This window comes from Takifugu rubripes, chromosome 1 (genome assembly GCF_901000725.2).
Source record: "Takifugu rubripes chromosome 1, fTakRub1.2, whole genome shotgun sequence".
Taxonomy (NCBI): Eukaryota; Metazoa; Chordata; class Actinopteri; order Tetraodontiformes; family Tetraodontidae; genus Takifugu; species Takifugu rubripes.
In genome coordinates this window covers 13,090,076-13,111,145 of record NC_042285.1, presented here as the reverse complement: position 1 = coordinate 13,111,145, position 21,070 = coordinate 13,090,076, and the positions used below count along the sequence as shown (strand labels likewise).

General features: G+C 45.5%; 1 protein-coding gene and 1 pseudogene across 2 annotated transcripts; one reads left to right on the top strand and one right to left on the bottom strand.

Moving 5' to 3' along the window:
• Positions 1-421: 421 nt before the first annotated feature.
• Positions 422-9,839, bottom strand: LOC105416761 (G protein-activated inward rectifier potassium channel 1-like; annotated as a pseudogene).
• A 2,128-nt stretch (positions 9,840-11,967) lies between these two features.
• On the top strand, positions 11,968-18,759 carry znf281b (zinc finger protein 281b). 2 transcript variants are annotated; one of them, XM_029837906.1, is made up of 7 exons: positions 11,968-12,210; positions 14,138-14,659; positions 14,761-14,874; positions 14,980-15,103; positions 15,628-15,720; positions 15,802-15,920; positions 16,076-18,759. In XM_029837906.1, the coding sequence occupies exons 2-7, from the start codon at positions 14,207-14,209 to the stop codon at positions 17,696-17,698; spliced, it is 2,526 nt and encodes an 841-aa protein (XP_029693766.1). In that variant the 5' UTR covers positions 11,968-12,210; positions 14,138-14,206; the 3' UTR covers positions 17,699-18,759. The 2 variants fall into 2 exon arrangements, with proteins under 2 accessions (XP_029693766.1, XP_029693772.1); XM_029837912.1 differs by having other exon boundaries at positions 11,969-12,210; positions 15,637-15,720.
• The last annotated feature ends 2,311 nt before the right edge of the window (positions 18,760-21,070 follow it).

Here is a 21,070-nt window from a genome sequence, read left to right as displayed (position 1 = left end):
ATCCACATCAACAGTGCATTTACACCGCCTGTGTTTGAGCAAAACAGATTATTCTTTACAGGTCAATCCATCATGAAATGATATTAATGTCTGTGTGAAAAATGATCGGATTTATTCTTCCTCCCAATCCTTTATCTGAGGGAAATTTATCTCAAGTCTGCCAGAGGTCACTTTGTTGTCTCCACCACTTACATGATCAAGCTTCTGGTTTGTGCTATTATTTGTCGTATGACTAATTAGCTCTAGACATCCTCAGATGTGTAATATCTGGAAATTGCCCTCCTCTGGAGCCATTCCGGGTTCATAACTGTAACCAAGATGAAATGAGCTGCATTAAATACCACTGACCAGGCTGTGGAAATAACAGCACTGGCATCTGTGCTTCACTGGAAATAAATAGTCAATTTATACACCCATATGAGCCCAAATTTATTGAAAGCGAAAACAATTGTGTTCCTCCAGACTGTTGAAATGTAGAAAGAATTACACAAAAGAAATAAATCAGTGAGTTTCTGATGTACAAAACAAAAGGATTCAGGTATTTATTTTAATAAATTTATTGTTTAACAGATTTGTGTTAGTAATACATTGTGTCCCCTGATTTCAGCATCATTTTATCTTTAATATAAGTAGTATTCAAATGATCTAAAATACAGTAGCAGTGATATAAAAGTGTCTGAGCTGTGATGCCTCTGAGTGACCTTTTCCTAAGCCCCAACCCACAACCTTTCAATAACTGATAAAAGGTAACAATAGCTGATTTACTGATGAATAATTTAAAATTCAAATGGGCTGGTGATGATTTAAAGGTGATAAGTAGCATGTAGAAAAAGGCATCTGTAATGTTTGTAAGACAGCCCTGTCCCTGTGCCTACGGAGGATACATATTCATATTTTGGGAAGAATAAACACAGTTTTGGCTGAGATGAGAGAACTGGGATGTCACATTTTCCAGCAAGTACGTGTGGTGAAGATCATGTTTACAGACAGTCTCAATATCTCATCTGTTCCGTAATTTCCCTGTCCTTCTTTGGGAGAGTGTAGAAAACCAACCTATCCAACCCAGATGTCGACTCTAAAACTGGATCTCTGCTTGTGCGTCACGACTGGTGAGAGTCCAACATCAGAAGCGAACCGCGTGCTGGTGTTCGTGCCAGAACACGCCATCGCTGCATAGCAAGTGAGGCGTCAATGCAGAAAGAAAACTAGGCTTTACAGAGACAAAAAACCCAAACCGATGATAAACTAATCACTGCCAGCGACTTTGGTGTTGCAGGAATGTCGACGCGCACATGCACCATGTCCAACCAGGAGGTTCCTCGGGGGTTTTGCCACGGGGCACTTTTTTTGTTTGTTTGGAATCCTGAGGGAACATAGTTTTAAAGTTTTAACTCTAGTTTTAACACTCGCCTGTGTTAAGACACAAGCTCACGAGAAGGCGTGTTACATTTGTGTGGGTTGGGGGCTGAGTGGGGGGGGGCAGCCGAAAGGACTCACAGTATGAACGGATGAATGGCTTGTTAGTGCTGTCCTATATGTGTCAATGAAAAACCTTTATTTTAGTGTAAAGGGTTAGAAAGAGTCTATAGAAGTCAGCGGTCAGCATTCATTTTTCGCAGCTTGGGGGGTAAGTTGTCCTCTGGACGGTTCCCCACCAAGAGATGCTGACTGGTGTTGGGTTGGGGGGCCGCAGTGGTTCGGATGGCCACTGGCAGTTTCTCCAGCTCCCCCTCCTCTGCGTCTCCCTCCAGTGACAGCAGCTGGACGTGCTCCTCCATATGTCTTGCCTGGTGGCCGGGATGGAGGCTGGACCTCAGCCTCTGATACTGAGAGGCAGGTCTCCTGTTGCTAGAGGCCTTCCCCCCGGCAAGGATGGCCCTGTTTTATAGACCCTTCCACAGAAGCTCTTCCTTGGTGGAGCTCATTCTTTGGGAGTTTTCTGGGCAGCCTGGAGCTTTGGTCCTCTATGTGGTCCGCGCAGTCAGCTGACAGAAGCCGGTCCCTGCGACAACACGGCCACTGTTGCCCAGCAGAGGGGAGGAGGGAGTGTCTGCAACTGGCAGTGGGTTTGGTGACGTCACAAGTGACTTCTCCTCTTGTTCTTGTTCACACTGTAGGGAGTTGTATGGACTTCAAAGGTGTTGTGGAACTGAGAGTAGTCCACTCTGAAAAACCCCTCCTCCAGGGACATGACGGGCAGGAACCGATGGCCCCACAAGACTTCATCCTCCTGTAAGACGTCCTTGCCTGGCAGGTCATACCTGCAATAGAGGAAACAGAGACAACGGTAAATGTCCAGAAATCTGCAACATTAAAAAAGACTGGGTTAGTAAAGCAAAGTAGACAGAAAATCGGAGGTTAAATGTGGCATATTTAAGCAAAGATTCACTTTGATTTGGTGATTCTCTTCTTTATATACAGGGAAGCTTATTCAGATCATGCAAAAAACCGGTTTAACTCTGACCAGTGGTCTCCACTATGCCTCCAGGATCACCACGATCTCAAATTGCTCGTTCATGAGCGAGCGCTGCGACAGGTCAAAGAACGGGCTCTTGGAGTTGGATCTCGTGGCAGATGGTTAGAGGTGACACCAAGAAGAGCTGGTCCGCTCCAGTCCCAAAACCCACATCCAGCTCACACTGGGTCCAGCGGCAAGAACTCACCCTCGGGGGTCTGACGAGACTGGAAAACACAAACCATCCATACGTTTTACAACTGATTCTTGATGTTCTCTCCAAATGATAACAGTCACATGTATTAATACTTATAAAGGAATAGTTAACAACTCAAATCAACCTTGTTGTGTTCTTGCTGAAGTTGGAATAGACAATGATGGCACTTTCCTTATCTCTATGGTCAGTTTGAGGCTTAATTAGCTTAGCTCAAGGCTAGTCAGAGTCCTCGCAGAAAACGGCTTTGTTGTCGAACCACAGGAGGGCCGAGTGTAAAGTTTTCCCACATTTAGCTTAATGAGATTAATCTCATTTTCACACATTGAGTTTAATGTCACAAAGTAATGTAAATATAAATGGTATAGCCTTTATAAGTATAAATGTGTAATGTAAGTTCAAATCCAGATATAGAATTATAAATGATGAATGTAAACGTTAAATGTTTGGCAGAACGTAAAACTAAAGCTCCACATCAAATAGCGCACATCCCCACCCATGATGCCAGTCTCGGTTAATTCATGCTGACCTCAACAGCACGGCCCCACCGACACCTGATTCTGGACTGGTGAACAACGCTGGAGGGAAAGCTGAATAAATAGACCAAACTTAGCTGTCTCGTTGAATTTAGGTAGCTTTTACCTTACACATGTCTACATCTATTTGTGGCTAATGTTACACTTGTGTTTTAATCAATATTTAGGAGGAGCATTTTTCCAACAGTGCCCCATTAAATAATGCTCCCAGGGCTCCAGTGTACACAGCTAATTATTTAATCATCCAATTTCCATGGTCAAGAGCAAAGTCAATACGCACCTTAATGTAAGCTACATATTATCTTTTACTGTATGTGGTTTCATAATCATTTGAGATGCATGGAGCAAAAATATACTGAATAGCTGATCTGAGATCGGCATCATTAGTGGGCCTGAGCTTTAGGTTACACTGAGATATTTAACATTTATATATGTAATATTTCTATTTACATTTTACATTAACGCTGAGATATTGTCATATTTAGCTAAATGTGAGGAAATTTGGGTAAATGTGAGTAGTGGTCTTTATGATGCCCCATAGGCGACAGTGTTTTTATAGCTATGGGGGCTTTATGACTGAACAGTGACCGTTGAGGGCCAGAAGTCCCAACTTACTGGCCAGGCCAGCTTTAATTTCTCTTTAAATTATTTTCTGCTGAATGAATAGCAAGCATTCTTATCTTACAATGCTTTTTGACTACATTGTATCTAGTTGGGATTTGCATTTACTTATTCCAATTCCTCATGGTTCCACTTGACCTGGGATGTTGCTGTGCAATTAAACTGAGAAAGGAAGTGTTCAGAATCAGCAAATCCCTGTGCACAATACCGAAGCACAACAAAGCAAACATACTCTTACAACCACATCTTATTCCCCGTGCACTTGCAGGAATAATGACAGATAAATGCTGAGAATAACGGTGCATATTTGAGAGCGGTCTCCAACAACAAGTGAAGAGATATGAAGAAAGTGTAGAATTTCAGAGAACGCCGAAAGAGCTTTTGGAAAATATTCACATAAAGAATTTCTTTGGTCAGAATGTGGATGGAATTTTGTACGTCCATTATTCCAGCTCATTTGTGTTTGTTCTCCATGTAGATGAATCCCTGAATTACACGACAACACGAGTGACTGTTCAAATCTGTCATCAGTCAGCACAGACACTTCTGGCAGAGACCTCGGGACCGTTGAGAGAGGAGTGTCACAGATGGCAAACAGGCTGTCATTTGTATTCACAGTGATGCCGAGGACAGAAGGGTGTGACATTTCACAAGAAGACGTCTGTGCCCAAAGATCCCTGGTGAGCGAAAGTTTCACCCCTCCTGCTGGAGCAGTTAAGCTCAGTGCTCCTGATTCTTGCAGATGTGGAGTCAGGAAGCCTGACCTGAAAAGCCTCAGTTCACAAGCAGGTGCCTCTTCGATTGCTGGGCGCCCGTGATGAGTGTGTTTGAAATTCGATCACATGTAGCCATGGGGACATACTGTCGGTGGAGTGTCATTTCAGTGGCTCTGTCGTCCCCCTGTAGTCATTTTAGCTGTTTTTTATCTCTTGTAAAAATCTTTTCCGAACTTATAATAGCTGGTTGTTATGGTGATATCGGCAGCGACAACAGCAGACTCTACTGAGGAGATTTTCTTTTATTTTCTTGGTATTTGGCTGTTTTTCACATTCATGAGACATTTATTTGAAAAAAGGCCCGTGGTGGAAAGACAACAGAGGAACTCTATTAACTTTAAAAAGTAAAGTCAATTTTAAAGTCTTTAAGTGCACCTGCGTCACACACGTGTGTTCTCGCCACCAAAAGAATGTGACAACAAATTACTTTGACTTCATGCGATCCAATCCCATTCAGAGATAAGGTAAAAACAGCCCCCATATCTTTTCAAATGTGCCTTGGGTCATAATGAAGGATCAGTTGCTGAATTAGCATCTTAATGGGACAAAAGCTAGAAGAAACCATAACAATGGACACGCAATGTTCTTTGGGTCACTATGATGCAAATTATGGGCCCTTCAAACAGCTGCAGGAAGCAGATGTTTTTGAATACAGTCTGTGTCTGCTGGTTAATTAGCATTGACAATGCAATTTGGAGCCAACTGTGAAGAGACAAATGTTTTTGTTTTGTTTTTTCTTAATGGCATCTGAATCATCCAACTGTTAGTGAACCAGACAGTCCCACCAGCCAAATGTAAGCAGGTCGGGGACACTGTGTCATGTATTTGCACATCTAACCAGAACGACTTGACGATTTATCCCATCAAGTTTTGTGATTTCCTGGCGCTCACGTGAACATTGACTACAGGAGAAACACTCCAATCTCATGAAACGTTTAAACAATGTGGCCAACATCTCAAACCGATGAAGGAAACCTGTCTCCACACCTGAAGATGAGATGGGCCCCTGCACTGATGGAAGCAGGTAACAAGAAACCGTCCAAAGTTGTGCAACTGTTGCGTGCTCAAACAACGCTGGTTGCCAGCTCACTCCACTTGCTCACTCGACAATTTGACCCAGGGCTTTGAAAGGAAGTGGTGGCAACGACACGGCGGGCGGGCAGGTCTCCCATTAGTCTTGTAAGCCAGTGAGATCGGGAGGCAATTTTCTGCGAAGTCATATCTACCCCCGTTCCAGTAATGAAATGGGAGCTGCTGTTTTCCAGATGCTCTCCATGACTCTGCTGATTGGTGCAGCAGCATTACAACCAAATTAGGCCACGGCTAAGGAAGGGGGGGGGGGGGGGGACTTGACACTGGACGGTTTAACAAGGCAAAAGCTTGTGTTTGTTCTCATGCTGAAACTGAACTGTCAGCGACACAAGGGGGAATTTAATGGTTATTTGAAAGGACCTAATACAGGAGGAGTGCTTAATTCACTTAGCCACCTGAGGTTCAGGGTGAGTGAAATTGGCCCTGTCCCCGGTGACACATGTCCTCCTTGGCGGGTGTAGCTGTACGTGAGAGCGATGACAACAAAGTTGAAAATCCGTGTGTCTGTTTCCCTGTTTGAAGCTTGTCTGCCTGTGTTCCAACAACGGCTGCTTCTCTGTGCGTGTGCATGTTTATGTGTGCCCAGCTGGATCCTGTGTGCTGGACGCTGAACATGCCGCTCGCTCAAACAGACCAAACACCTCCACTGAAACTAAATCAGCCGGTCGTCCTTTTTCTGTCTCTCTTCCCTCTTTCTGCCCTCCATAGTCAGAAAGCAGAAAGTCGAGCTGTCTCATTTGTATCTATGCCTGTCCATCAGCTCCTGCACACGGTCCTTATCACTTATGTCCGGATGGGGACCAGACTGGCGACGCAGGCGTCTGCTGACACTGACGAGCACCACCCAGCTGTCATTGTCTATAATCCCTCCATCTTTATGCTTTATTGCTGTTTGCTGCTTTGCCAGTCATCGCGGTGCTTTTTTCCCCTGAGATGTCTACAGAGCGAGTCCAAAATCACATTATGATCCTGCATCAGTCAGTGTTGCAAAAGAAAATACTTAAAAGTACTCACAGAATATTGAACTAATGTTTCCTCATACTGACTGAATCAGCCCAGTTATAGTGTTGCAAAGAAAGGCCGACTAATCACAGGGTGCGAGTGGGAGCATCACTTGATAGACTGATGAAGGTGCATCACTTTCCTCAGAGGGAAAGGTGCCTTTACCTATCACTATACCTCATCAACATGCAAACAAACTTTATAAAAATGCCGTAGTATCCAGGTCCCTTAAGAATTTACAGCCCATCTCCAAGAGAGGAAAGAGAAGTTTCCACGTCACAGAGCTCTAGTGCCAAATTTACAGCGTTTCTTTTAGCGCTTCTATTGTCTTTCATCAGCGACTCTGTGACCTTGAGCTGTATTTGAGCTGAAAACAAGCTGTAGCACATGTGAAATAAAAAAATTACACATTGATTACTTTATTCATTGTTTTTGCCTTGAATGAAATCTATTTTTACGGTCCTCTGTGTGCATTGTGGATTCAAATTAAATGGTGTGACGAGCAATTTAAAATTAAAAAAAACGTGTCTGGAGAGAATTTTCATCACAAGAAAGAATTCTGTTAAAACCCCCCCGACCAACAATTGTTAGTGACGGAGTTGTCAGCGAAGAGAACAGAGCAGCAACGAGTGTGTCACTCCTCCACAAAGAAATAGCGCTGCCAAGGAAACATCTGGAAAACGATCACGCTCATTGCGGAACCGTGTGTCACCAAGGACGAGCTATGTTAGACCAATAAATAACCTTCCATTTTTATTGTGTTTGCAAAAACTAACGGAAAACATCCTGGACAGCCGTTCCATGACGCCGAAGTAACTGAGCGGCGGGCCTCTGCAGGAGAAGAGCTGATGCAGTATTTGTGCTGTGTGGAGGCTGTGTTGATTAATTGCCATGAACATGCTATATATTTCCTGTGTCTTAGCTATTAGTTAAACAGTAAACAACAGCAAAATCCAATTAATTCTGCTGGGAACTGGATCTTTAGAGATAATCCCTCGATAACTCATCACAGATGTTTTTCTGAGGAACATCAACGCTGCTACTTGTCAAAAATATTAATATGGGGACACTCTATAGTACAAAATAACTAAATCAGAGTGCCGCCTGCATGCTGCCGATCATAACTTGATGGTATTGGGAAGCTGTGGTGGAGAAACTGTAGTGATTCAGGCTCCAGCTGTCGTCTCTTTCATTTGCAGCACAGTAAATTCTGTCACCTCAACCTTCACAGCCTCTCACTTCCACCTTGAGGATTACCTATGAAAGCAGGACTTTAGAGTGTGTGTGTGTGTGTCATTAGCAGCTCCCCGTGGTTCACATTAGGGCCACCTTGTCTTTAGGGAGGATAGAAATTGTTTTAATTGATCTCTTTTCCAGGCTGCAAAGTTTCCCAATAGACCGAGTGTCCCCTTGAGGCCCATTCATCTCTTCTGTCGACACTAAAAGCAGAGGTCCGACTTAAGATAGATGCAGCCTATTGGTGGCTCTTTTATTACATTTGGGGGGAGAGACCTTGATTGTACCTGGAAACCATCTACTCATCTCAGTAGATGACAGCTATTATGGGATGCGTAATAAATGGACAATAAAACACATTTGGGTGAGGTGTAAAAAATAACAAATAAATAAAAAATAAACCTTGCAAAATGCAGTAGATGAATAGACATTTAATGCACGACTTGAGGAGCACTCATAAAACACAATGGGCAATCTCAAAAGAAATTAACGGACTGGTAATTGGGCTGTGCTTTGGTAATTACATTTCAGGTGATGGCGCTCACTGCGCCACGGTGCGCCCGCGGATGTTTTGGACATTTTACGCACCCCCAGAACCTGGCGCCCACCTACCTTGATGAGTTTGCACCTGATCTGCGCGGAAACCATGTGGCTGTTCCGCAGGTTCCCCACACGGAACATGAGGCACAACGTCCCGTCCCGTTGCGAAATCACCGCGTCCTGACTGAACATCAGCGTCTCCGCGCGCTTCTTGGGCTGCGACATCTTAATGAACATGCAGCCGATGAGAAAGGCGTCCACGATGGATCCCAGCAGCGACTGGAAGAGGAACAGGATGATGCCCTCTGGACACTTCTCAGTGATGTAGCGGTGGCCGTAGCCGATGGTCGCCTCCGTCTCGATGAAAAACAGGAACGCGGAGGGAAAGTTGTACACGTTGGCGACGCACGGGGTGTAAGACGAGTCGTGGCCGCCGCTGCTCAGGTCGCCGCGGATGTAGGCGATCACCCACCACATAGATGCCATGACCAGCCATGCGACAGTGTAAGTGAGAATGAAGATGAGCAGGTTCCAGCGCCACTTTAGATCCACAAGCGTGGTGAAGAGATCGGAGATGTATCGGCTGGTCTCCCCGCCAAGGTTACCGTGCTGGACGTTGCAGCGGCCGTTCTTCTCCACGAACCGCTGCCTCTTTCTTTTCACCGGAGCGGAGAAAGTAATGCCCCTGTTGGTGCTGACCACCTGGTAGTCCTCTCCAAATTTCCTCCGCAACGCTGACATCGCGTCAATCGCCTAGTTTCGATAAGCGACCAGCGGACTCTTCACGCAAGTTTGATGCCTTTGTCTCAAAAGCATGCAGAAGCTTTTAGAGCGCCACTCGCATCAGAAGAGATGGAGATGCGCATCTCTCCTGGAAATTAACCCCAAGACTAAGAGATTCTGCGCAATGCATGATTCAGACGCGGTCCTTTGCGCAAAGGAGTCACCCGCAACTTTTCCCCCTCAGGTCTCGTTCATGGGGGAGCAAAGAGAGCCCGATCAGAACCATTTGGAGTGAAAGCCCTTCGCTAGGTTTGGCAGAGGAAGACTGCGTCCGCCCGGGTGCTTTCAATGAAAGTGTGAACGATGCGCGCTAGTGCCGCCAGCCCACTGAGGTGGGAGTGACTGGAAATTTAAGAGGTTCCAGACGAGCTGCAGCAGTTTATCCAGTCGCATCCCGTCGAACAAACAACAGAACAACGACCTCGACCTTGGCGGAGATTTTTTTTTGTTTTTTTTTTCCACACACTACTTTGACGTTGCGTAATTGATCATTGATCTGTTACTGGCTAAATTAGCCAATCGACGTGCTGAAGGGTCGACCGGTGGCTTTTTGGTTCCCCCTAGTGTCACTGCAGTGGAAGTCCATCCCTGCAGTGAGCAGTGTAGGAATGCGCTTAGAAAAAAGGTGATTTTGAAGCATTTTGCAACATTGAAACATCATTTTGATGAGCATCATCTCTGCCTTGAGTGTGATGCAGCCACCAACTCCAGCACGAAGCCATCCGATGATTTCTTTCCAAATAACTTTATTATTAAAGGAATAATAGTTTTCTCTGTCTCTTTATTGTTACTGCGTGACTGTAAAATGACTGATTATTACAGGTAATCGTTGGAGGGTTTTTCCTTTGATAGAAAAATGCAGCTTCACAGTCTAAAATATAAAGAAGAAAAAAATCTGCAATATGTCCTTTTGGAACCTTTCAGAATGTACAAAATCACACATTCATAATTAGATTTTTAAAAATCTCATCAGTTTATTATTAATGTGGAGGAAGTTGAAACTATAAAGTGTAACAGAAATATTGTAATTACAATGAGCACCTCAATCGGCAGCAGAGTCATTATCAATAACACGAAGAACAAAATGTGGTCAAATCAGAAAAGGTAACAAAGGTCCTGTGAAGCTGCAGAGCAGCAAATGGGTCCATACTGTGCACACGCATGGCTTATTTCAGGCTCTTTGGGGTCACAACATGAGGTCAGGTGTGTGTTTAAATGACTCAACCCCCCTGAAGAAATCTGTAATAAATCAAATGGCCTAAAATCAATTGCGTGGTGCTGTTGGGGCCCCTGATAGAGCGGCTCCTGACACCATCTGCTTTGTAATCAAGCGCTGTGTTTCTGTGCGCACAGGCAGAAATCATATAAACCAGCAGATGCTGGTATTATGCAAAAGACGTGAAGGACCTGCAGCAGCTTCAACCACGACGTGAACACCAGGAACCAGAGCAGCACTGGAGTATCTGCAGACAAGCATCTAGAGCACATCTCCACGTTTGGCCATCTACAAGACGGGAGGCAACACAAGCATCTGCTTGTCCAATCCCAGCGTGTTTTAAAGCCTGTTTTGTTCCAGCACACACACACACACACACACACACACACACACACACACACACACACACACACACACACACACACACACACACACACACACCACCTCACCCTGACTCTGGTTCATTCATTCATCTCTGATCCATTAGAGCGGAACATCTGAGGCAAGCAGAAGGATGAGTCCAGCGCCAGGAACCAATGGCATTGTGCTGACTGTGCATGGTTTCCACAAACTTGTCATTTATTTATTATTATTATATTATTATTATTTATTTATTTATTACGCTCCTGTGGCTGACAGGCCGTCGTGTGTTTGCCATGACCATCATGAGTGAACCCACTTCATCATCCACGACAGTTGTGAATATCAGCTGAAGCCAAAGTGGGAAATGATGTCACGAAAACGCCGTCAGTCATATTTTCATTTTTGAGCTCGTACATTTATTTTCAGGCTTCTGCCTTCCGGTTTCATACAAGCAACCGCAACATAGGAAAGACTAACTAAAAAGGTTTAACTAAAAGTTCTGAAAATGTGTGTTTGGCAAATGGAACTGAACTAAACCCGGGGAAACTGTAACAACCAGGAGAACGTTTGCCAAGTTTTACCAGAAAGATTGTGAACAATGTACATAAGGTGGAGAAGGAAAGTAAAGACGACACAGCCCATCATACTACGAACAGAGGCACCGATTACTGTCAGATATCGATGGCTGGATCAGTTATCACTGATAATTTATCACTGATAATGAGGTTTAAGCTGAGCTACTGAGCAATATTTCCAAAGTCAAAGGTTAGTGTTGATTTGCAATTATTTAGTCCCAACGTTTATCTCCACACACATTTGTTAGCTTTGTCTTCATTTACCGCTAAAGAAAGTCAAATCCAAACATGTCACAGTTGAACCAGAAATAAATAGGAACTAAATTTAGTTCTTTACTGTAAAGATCATTGTAATAGCTTTACAACGAGCTTCAGTGAATTCGTTGTTTTTAGCTTTTAATTGAAAGTTCTGCACGCCCTGAAATCAGGATTTGGACCGCAACATTTATGGAAGAGCCCCAACGTGGAACCATTTCCCCTGAATATCCTCGGGTGAATGGCGTCTGGCTCCTGGTGGGACGCCTCTCTCCGTCTTTGCACCTCTTTTTTCGCTCGTCCTGCAGATGTTCGGTGGGGGGGGGGCGCGGGTGATCCAGTCCCGATCCAGTCCCGATCCAGCCCCTCAGCAGCCTTCGCCTGTCTCTTCTCACGACCCGTCCGCGGCTCCCACAATTCCCCGCGCCAAGACAAGATGGAAGAAAGCAGCGGCCGCCGGAGAACAATGTTTTGGCACTAAAACTCCCCGTCGGCGAATACGGAGAGATTCCAGGCACGTTTAAAACCACCCGCGGTCATGTGGAGGTGAGTGGGGCGATGGCGCGGCTCCGGCGTTGGTTAGAGCTTCGACTTTATCGAGATTGCGACGGAATTGTGGGGCTCGGCACCAACGGGAGATGCAGCGGGACGCAGCATCATTGTTTCTGTTGCATGGGCCGTAATGAGGGGCTTCGCTCGGGGCAGCTAGCAGCTAACTAGCTAGCTCATGGTAGCGTTATTGTTATAAACACACCTCCTTAGGTGCCATATAGTTTCATATTGGTTGGGTATTTTAACAGAGGTCGTCGCCCTCCGTCATCGACAAGGACCCCCCGCTGGGGGAAATGCATTGGTGAGCTTTATCTGTTAGAAAAACCAACTAAAGTTGGTCCACAATAAATGGAGCGCCAGCGCTGGTCCCAGCCAGACGTTTGATTTCACGAGCGTCATCAAAGCTCGGAAACGTGAGAATGGGCAATTTAGGCTGCTGCTCTAAATGCTGGTTTGTCACCTCATCCCGCATGCTTTTAGTTGCCTTTTCCCTCGTATACATGAATATATGATTGGGTTTACTGCATTCTAGAAGAAGTAGCGCCCTAGCAGTCAGCATATGTGTTAATAATGGCATCCAATCACGTCTCCTTTTTTAGCTTTAGCTAGCGTGATAGCAACATTGGCGTTAGGTAACGTTAACGATAATGGGACGGCCAAACTTATATCCCCCACACGTACTGTTTACATTGCTTCTCATAGCCTGTGAGTTCGGCGAGTTACTTTTTGAGTTTTCTGGTTCCAATACCTGGATGCATTGATCAAGAATGTGGCGTGAAATATTCGTTGATTGTCTCATTTTGGCTAACCGGCTAGCTATCCATGCTAACTAGCTGGCTAACTATTATGCATCACAAAAGCTCATCCGCTTTCTGTTGAATTCAGCGCCGCATCGCCAAATGGTCGCCAGGGCTAGACTAAACAATAAATTCCCACCCTGCGCTTTCTTTCACGCCCGTTTCAGTGTCCTCGGTGCGCCAGCTCGGAGTAAACGAACCGCGTCGCTAAATTTGACCTAATTATCGTTTGTTGGAGTGATGAATTACCACCGATGCGCCTTTTTACGCCACGTTAGTGATTATCTGGGCTGGCCTGCTCGCTCCTGACCTTTACCAGATTACTAACTAAAGAACTGCTTAAAAAAGGACGCAAAACTACACTCGGGTTTTATCACAATTCAGGTCTTCCTCCATATATAATCCGGAATGTTGGGAACTGCTCCCGTTGTATGGAATCACTTTCCTCTTTTCGTATTATTCGTAATTAGTTAATTGAAAGCTTTTGGGGCTGTTTTATTCCGTGCAAGGGATGTTTGTTGTTTTACTCAAGATTTACTCAAATTTGGCTGCTGTCATTGCTCAAACATTGCAAAGGCTAATTCTTCCTCCTCAGGTCAGAGTTTCCCGATATTCTTTTTATTTTTCACTGCAAGACGGAGCGCATGTCCGCCGGGGGTGTCCCCTGTCCGCCGGGGGTGTCCCCTGTCCGCCGGGGGTGTCCCCTGTCCGCCGGGGGTGTCCCCTGTCCGCCGGGGGTGTCCCCTGTCCGCCGGGGGTGTCCCCTGTCCATCACTGTTGATCCTGGATCCTTTGAGTTGATTTATCGCATCTCTAAATGCTCCGCTGCTAAATCGTGACTATACCAACTGGAGTGTGTTTCTGCCATTTACCATCTACTGTGTTGCTGGCATGTTAAAATAAGTCCATGTTGTCCGGATATCTCGTCTCCGGTCCCCGGTTCTGAATCGTTTAGTGTGCAGCCAGTCTTGGGGACAGACAATACGGCTATTTAAATGGGCATCTGAGGGAAAGATTTCATCATTGAATGCATAATATGGCAGCGGTGTACTCACAGAGTGTTGTGAAATACTTAAAGATTCTTCTGTTTAATATCGTTTCACCTTTTGTGTCTCCGCCTTTAGGATATTCTCCTCCTGCATTCCTCTTTAGATTGACTGCCCTCCTTCCTCACACAAAGTAAAACCACCACCATGAGTATTATCCAAGACAAGTTGGCCAATGAGTTTCTACGAAACGGTGGCATGGACCCCAATTTCACTCCAGGCATGCTCATGTTCAGCCACCTGCCGCCAGTCACCAGCTTTACTCGACTCGCCTCCCCGTCTGTTATGGGCGAGCTTCCTCAGGAGATGATTCTGAAGAAAGAGCGTGACTCGCCCCAGGATCACCAGGGCGCCGCGGCTGCAAACCCGGGGGGGTTCCTCCACAGCATGGGGATAAAGCAGGAGAGGTTAAATGAGTTGGACTTCCGTATGCCCCTTTATGGTGGGGGTGGAGGCGTGGGAATGAACTGTGCTGGAGGGGGCGCGGGGAAGAGCGTTGCGGACATGCCGGACCTGTCCTTTGGCAACCACCACCAAAACCACCAGAACATGCTCCTGCATGACCTGAGCCTCAACAGCGTTCGATCCCTTGGAGAACCGGTGAGGTGGAACGTTCTAATTAACGTGTAGCATCGTGTGGTTTAAATATCAATTGCCCCGATTTATTTATTGGATGTTCTTACTTGGTTGTTTGCTCTCAGATGACTGGAAGGCCGGGAAAAGAGCCAAAAGATTCCTCAGGTAGACGAGGGCGACGCAGCAACGGGGAGGGGCAGGGCGGCAAGGCCCGAAGAAAACGCAGCGACGCTGCAAAGGTGCGTTTCTTCTCGATTTTAATAGACAATAAAATGGATTTGTGTCGCGGAAGATGATGCAGGAAAGCGGCAAACGCCCTCACATGTGACGGTTAATTGCTCTAGGCCATGATGTTGGACGCAGATGGGGGCTGCCTGTCTCCCAGCTCAAAGCCACATATCTGCGAGCACTGCAACGCCGCCTTCCGTAGCTCCTATCACCTGCGCAGGCATGTGCTCATCCACACAGGTGAGACGTCTTGGCAGATTTTCCTCTTGTAGCTCGGCCCAGTGTAGTAAAACACACGTGACGTCTGGCTGATGTGAATGGAGACAATTTTATATATTTAATGTTCCAAGAACACAGTGTTTCAAACCTTAAACGTGTCCCCCCGAGCAATGCGCATTACTAGAGTGCTGGGGGGGCTTACAGGAACAGGGTGTTGAAGCAGGGGTGACTCAGAGATGAATCGTGCTTTACGACCCAGAAATGATGGGTTACTCATGCATTTCTGGATATATTAGTCATTTTACTGGGAATTAGTCCTTCAAATCTGTCCTTGACAACCTGGTGTATTATTCTACGTGTAGTTATGATGCATATAGAGAGATTTAGAGACATATATCTTCTTCTTTTTTTAATTAAGCTAAGTAAACATGTATTAAATGTTGGCCAAATCAGGTTTGAGGCTGGGTGTTTAATCGTTAGCTCCAGGTTATTTGTGATGGGATTACAGTCGGTTCACGTGTGGATGGTGGATGGTTCTATTCCTGATCATACAGGTGAGAGGCCTTTCCGGTGCAGTCAATGTAACATGAGCTTCATTCAGAAGTACCTCCTCCAGCGACACGAGAAGATCCACAGCGGTGAGTTCCTGCACAGAGGTGGAAGGCAGCAGCTGAATCAGAGCTCGGGGTTCTAATGACGTTGTGTTGCGTGATTTCCAGGAGAGAAGCCTTTCAGCTGCGACCAGTGCAACATGCGCTTCATTCAGAAGTACCACATGGAGAGACACAAGAGGACGCACAGCGGCGAGAAGCCGTATCGCTGCGATACCTGCCAACAAGTAATGACGCGTTTAAACGGACTCTTTATCTGTTCGATGGCTCTTAGTTCTCTTTTTGTGGTGGATCCGCTTTTAGTGTTAGTTTAAAAACAAGGCAAAATCTATATTGTGATTCCAGAAAGTAAAACGACCATTTTCTGCTTGTCTGCGTTCAGTTTTTCTCCAGAACCGACCGGTTACTGAAGCACAAACGGACATGTGGAGAAGCCATAAAGAAGGATCTGGACCCAAGCATGCTGGAGCTCAGCGAGGCAGAGTTGGGTCATGGCAGCTATTCACTTTCTCAGGGAAACTCTACCACCTCTGCACGCAAGAGGGCCAAGTCCAAAAACGGTGAAGCCGGCGAACGCAAGAGAAAAAAGAACGCCTCCGCATCGGCGGCCGCAGCCTCATCTTCTGGGGAGATGGCTCGTGAGCTGGGCATCCAGGACTTCAACATGGAGCACCCCGCAGGCTCCAGCAGTGCCATGGATGGACGCAAGCTGGTGTTTAAAAAGGCCGGCCGCAAAGGTCTCGACAAGGGCCTGCTGTCCATGGAAGATGGCGTGGACGGACAGAAGCGACTGGGACAGAAGCCTTGCCCCATGGATCACGTGGAGGGTTCCAGCCTTGATAACATGGGCCTTCTCCAGAGTGCTGGGGTCAACAAGCAAGGAGCAGCCACCAGCAGCAACTATGATGATGCAATGCAGTTTGTAAAAAAGCGGCGCTACCTCCACGCCGTCACTAACGACTACGGCGCCGGCTCGCTGCACATGGCGCCGCAGGGCAACAGTGTGATTCAGGGCTCTCTGGGACCCGAGCCCACGCTGGCCATGTTGGACTCCTCACCTTTGGAACTCAAGCATGACAAGTCGGGCATTCCCGACGAGGTACTGCAAAGCCTGCTCGACCATTACAGCCATAAGCCAGACGGGACCCAGCACCACGATGTGACTTTCGACCTGTCCGATCACCCGCACCACGTGGACCTCCAGCCCGCAGCTCCGGTTACTCCTGAACTGGAAGATGATTCGCCCAACGGCGGCGACAAGACGGCAGTGATGAGTGAGTATTCAAAGTTCCTCCTGCAGGCACTGGAGCGCACCAGCCACACTGGGCCCTTCCCCAGCCTGGGACCAACGGGACCCTTCCCGCTCCTGTCCAGCAGCTCCAGCCCCACTGGGCCGCTGTTCTCAGACAAGCACGTGTACGCGTCGTCTCCGCTGGATTGTGGGTATCCCCCTGCTGTGTCCTCTCCACTGCCCATTGTCGCCCCATCCTCCACCTCCTCCTCGTCCTCCTCCAAGTCCCACTACGGCATGCTTGTAGGCTCCCCCTCCCAGGCAGGCTACCACCTCAGCTTAGAACCCACCAGCCACCAGCAGCTGACCCCCTCTCAAGAGCTGACGGAGCAGTTGGAGAAGCAGCATTCCCCTGGAGCGTTCACCCTACCTCCCCAGGACTTGACCGCCTCAGCAGAGGGCACCAAAGGTCAGCAGTCCAAAGCTGGGGGAACCGCCGCACCCACCAATGGCTCCAGCTACCCAGACCTGTCTCCTCTAAACCCCCCGAAAGAAACAACTTATCAAATCGAGAACTTCGCACAGGCCTTTGGTTCCCAGTTCAAGTCAGGGCGCCGGACCCCACTTGGCTATGGCAATGATCCTGGGTCAGAGGTCGACCACAGAATACGGACTCCGGTGTCAGAATTCTCAGGGTATACCAGTTTGTTAGCTGACGTGAGCGAGCCAGTGAGTACAGGATCAAAAACCCCAACAAGCCAAAGTTACAGATAAAGGTCAAGTGAGGTGAAACGCGTTGGGGCTGCTGGGTCGCTGTCCACATGTCCCTGTCCCCATTTCCATTTGGTTCTTGTAAATGTTTTTTTTTTTTTTTTTTTTTTAAACACTGCCATTAAATGATAATACAATGACGACCAGGGAGGGTCTTAAATGGCCTCAAATGCAATTTTTTGGGAAAAAAAATTTCATTTTTAATATGTATTTAGTCGCTCAATTTTTGTTAAAGAGTAGTGATTTTGATATGACCGTATCGTAGATTTAAATGTAATTTAAAACATTTAGAGGGTAGCTACAAACTTGCTTGTTTTTGTGATTTCATGTGTTCTACCAATCATCATACCATTGTAAAGTAATAATGTTGATAATTTCAATAATATGACGTTTGTGGCAGGGAAAGGCCCAGAATTCAAATGGCAAAAAATATATATTGTCTGTTACAAGGAACGTATTAACTCAGGAAAATAGACAAAATTGTGTAATAAGACTTTGTATGATGAGATGCAATTAGCACAGTTTTTACAGGTGTACTTTAAAACTACAGAGCTTTGATTTTTAATTTTGTCTCGTGTTTCTCAGAACAAAAGAAAAAACAAACCACATTACATGAACTTGTTTGGTTTCGACTGCCCTGTAGCTTTGAGACGACGGTGTGGAAACACCCACCTTTGTAGGCGGAGTCACGTCTACGTCTTAGCAGGGTTCAGCCCAGGGCGCACGCGCTCCTCCGGTGGCCGGCAGGGACGCCGCAGCTTTGGCTAAATCCAACCCGTCGCTCTCACAGCAGTCTAGATGCAATCAACACCGACCTTTTTTTATTTTCGTTGTCGTACTGTTACTGAGATGGTTAATTTATTGTTTTAAACCAAGCCGCGACTTTTCAACGACTCCTCTTGCTGTTGCTTTTTTTTTTTTTTTTTTTTGTCAGTGGAATCAAACAAGCACTTTTTAAAACAAATCATTGGAAACAACCCGTTCAATTTACAAAGGTGATGTGTGGCTATTCTGTTACCGGTTATGGATATTTTAAAAGGAAAAAAACTGTGAATGGGGTTTTGGGTGGGTGGGTGGGAGGGCGGGGGTGATGGGGCAGCTGGATTGTTAAAATGGGTTTAGATAGCGGTTGACTAGGCATGACCATAGGCATTTGTATTTTGTTGCTTCTCACAGGAGACGGGACGTTTTCTGGGTTTTTTACGGTTTTTCGGGTGATGTAAAAAGATGATTTGCCATAATTTTGTTATACAATATTTTAGAGTACCTCTTTATATTTAAGTGTTTTGAGCGACGGGCTGACATGCTGGAACCCTTGTATCTTCAATCCCCTAGTTATGTTGAATGCAAACCCCCACCCATGTTTTTTATTTTATTTATTCTTCACTAGCCAAGACAACTTAGTAGCAGATATTTTTCAGCAAGTTATTACAGGACCTATACCTCCACCCCCTTGGTATTCTTATTTATCACACAGTCATAATTAGAAAGAACTGCTTTAGAGTAAAAACAGCCAATTTGGGGAAAAAAGGTCTCCCCCCCCCAGAAGTCCTGCACTCAGAAGAAACAATGGCCTTCTTTGTCTTCCACGGCTAAAGCCATTCTCTCCTGGCAGCCAGGGTTGATGTTTAATTCAGTTGATTTCCTGTGAGCCGCCCCCCCCCCCCCCCAACCACCACCACCACCTTTTTTTTTTTCTTTTACATCTGTGAGCGCCACAGCCAAGAGACTTTGAAGCTGCTCATATCACAGGAACAAAGACTGATCAGCTCCCTCCCTCCAAACACACACAAATACACACTCACACACACACACACTATGCTTTTTAATACAAGAAAAGTGCGTAAGGCGGAGGGGAAAAAAGACAATACGATTGACCTAAATATACCTCATATCACGAAAGCATGAGAAAGCAGGGACGTGCGTTTCATGTATGTAGTGGAAATATTTGTAGTATAGTTTCGACATAATGTATACTCATTTAACACTTCCTGTGTTTACAATTATAGAGCAAGTGACTCATCAAGATGCAAATGTATTTTTCTTTGTACAAACATCCACGCCAAGCAGTGTTGCATTCTAGATGCCTCATAGAACATTCATTTTTCTCATGTTCTATCCCTTTTTGTTACTTGCCATAATGTGTTTTGATATGATCTCTAGAAGGATATTGTTTACAAAAATGTAAAAAAAAAAACACTAAAAATGTGTGTTCTCTCTTTTTTTGAGTTCTTCTCCAGTATGCATGATAAAGACATTTTAAATGGCTTTTATTTTCTGTCACCTCAATACCAAATTTTGTAGCAGAAGCCCCCCCGCCCTTCCTTTGTCTTTATTTGTGATATGATTTCCCAGGCTGTACCTGTTATTGAGATGATGAACGGATTAGAGAAGCCAATAAAAACTTTTTGGTACAAAACAGGAAGTTGTCTGGGTTTGTGTGTCCAAGAAAGACTCGACGCCCTCGGCAGCCACTTTGTTTTCTACGAGTTGTGATAAGTTTCCAATGTCAAGCTTGGCACGAGTCCCATCTTCTTAACTATAAACCTCTAATGTATGATGTGCTGTGTGAACTTTGGTGGGAGTGGACACATTTAGGTCATACCTGACTTTTACAGAACCCAAAGGTTCTGGGTGTGGTTGTCGGAAAAGAAATAAAAGCCACTGTCTTAAGATTTCATAATATCTTTATTACTTGAGATGTTAAATATATTGGCCACATAAAAAACTCTTTTTGAAATAATCTCAAAGTCATGTCATGACCTGATAAGAAGTGGTAAACATGTCCATCTAAAAATAGATCTCACTGGTAACCAGTTTTATCAATCCAGACTTTAGAACGTGGCCGGTTTAATTGACTTTCTGGACGTCGGTTAAGAAATCCGCTAACAGGTTTGAGCCTTGTTTCAGTGGCCCAGATATCAGGATGTCTCAGAGTTAAACTGCCAAATATAAGTATGATGCAGCAAAACGTCAGTGGTTTGCGTCAACTTTCTACACAATGCACATGTGTGTGTCTTCACAGAGGGACAGATGTCCCCCACCCCCAAAGATAAAACTGTTATAAACACAGTGAAATAGCACTACGCACCACAAACAAGCTCACGTCAGTCATCATTTACACATCCTAAAAAAAACGGTTTATTTTTCTAGTATCAAAATAAAGTCTTATCATGGATAATGGGTGAGGTGACCCCACAAGGGGAAAGCTGGTACAAGATGGATGGATCGATAGAAAGATCTAACAAAGTAAACAAATGAGTGCACAGGTGGTGAAATGCTAACAAAGACATCAGGTAAACAGTGATAAGTGTAAAAATTCAGGCGTCAGCGTGACTAAGGTAAGAAGGTAGGATGGCCCTGGTAAATAAAGAC

Bases quoted from the DNA above. Each gene is read 5' to 3' on its own strand.
- znf281b (XM_029837906.1), top strand. From the start codon at position 14,207: ATGAGTATTATCCAAGACAAGTTGGCCAATGAGTTTCTACGAAACGGT. The intron at 14,875-14,979 runs GTGCGTTTCTTC...TAATTGCTCTAG, and splicing joins AACGCAGCGACGCTGCAAAG to GCCATGATGTTGGACGCAGA. The intron at 15,104-15,627 runs GTGAGACGTCTT...GTTCTATTCCTG, and splicing joins GCATGTGCTCATCCACACAG to ATCATACAGGTGAGAGGCCT.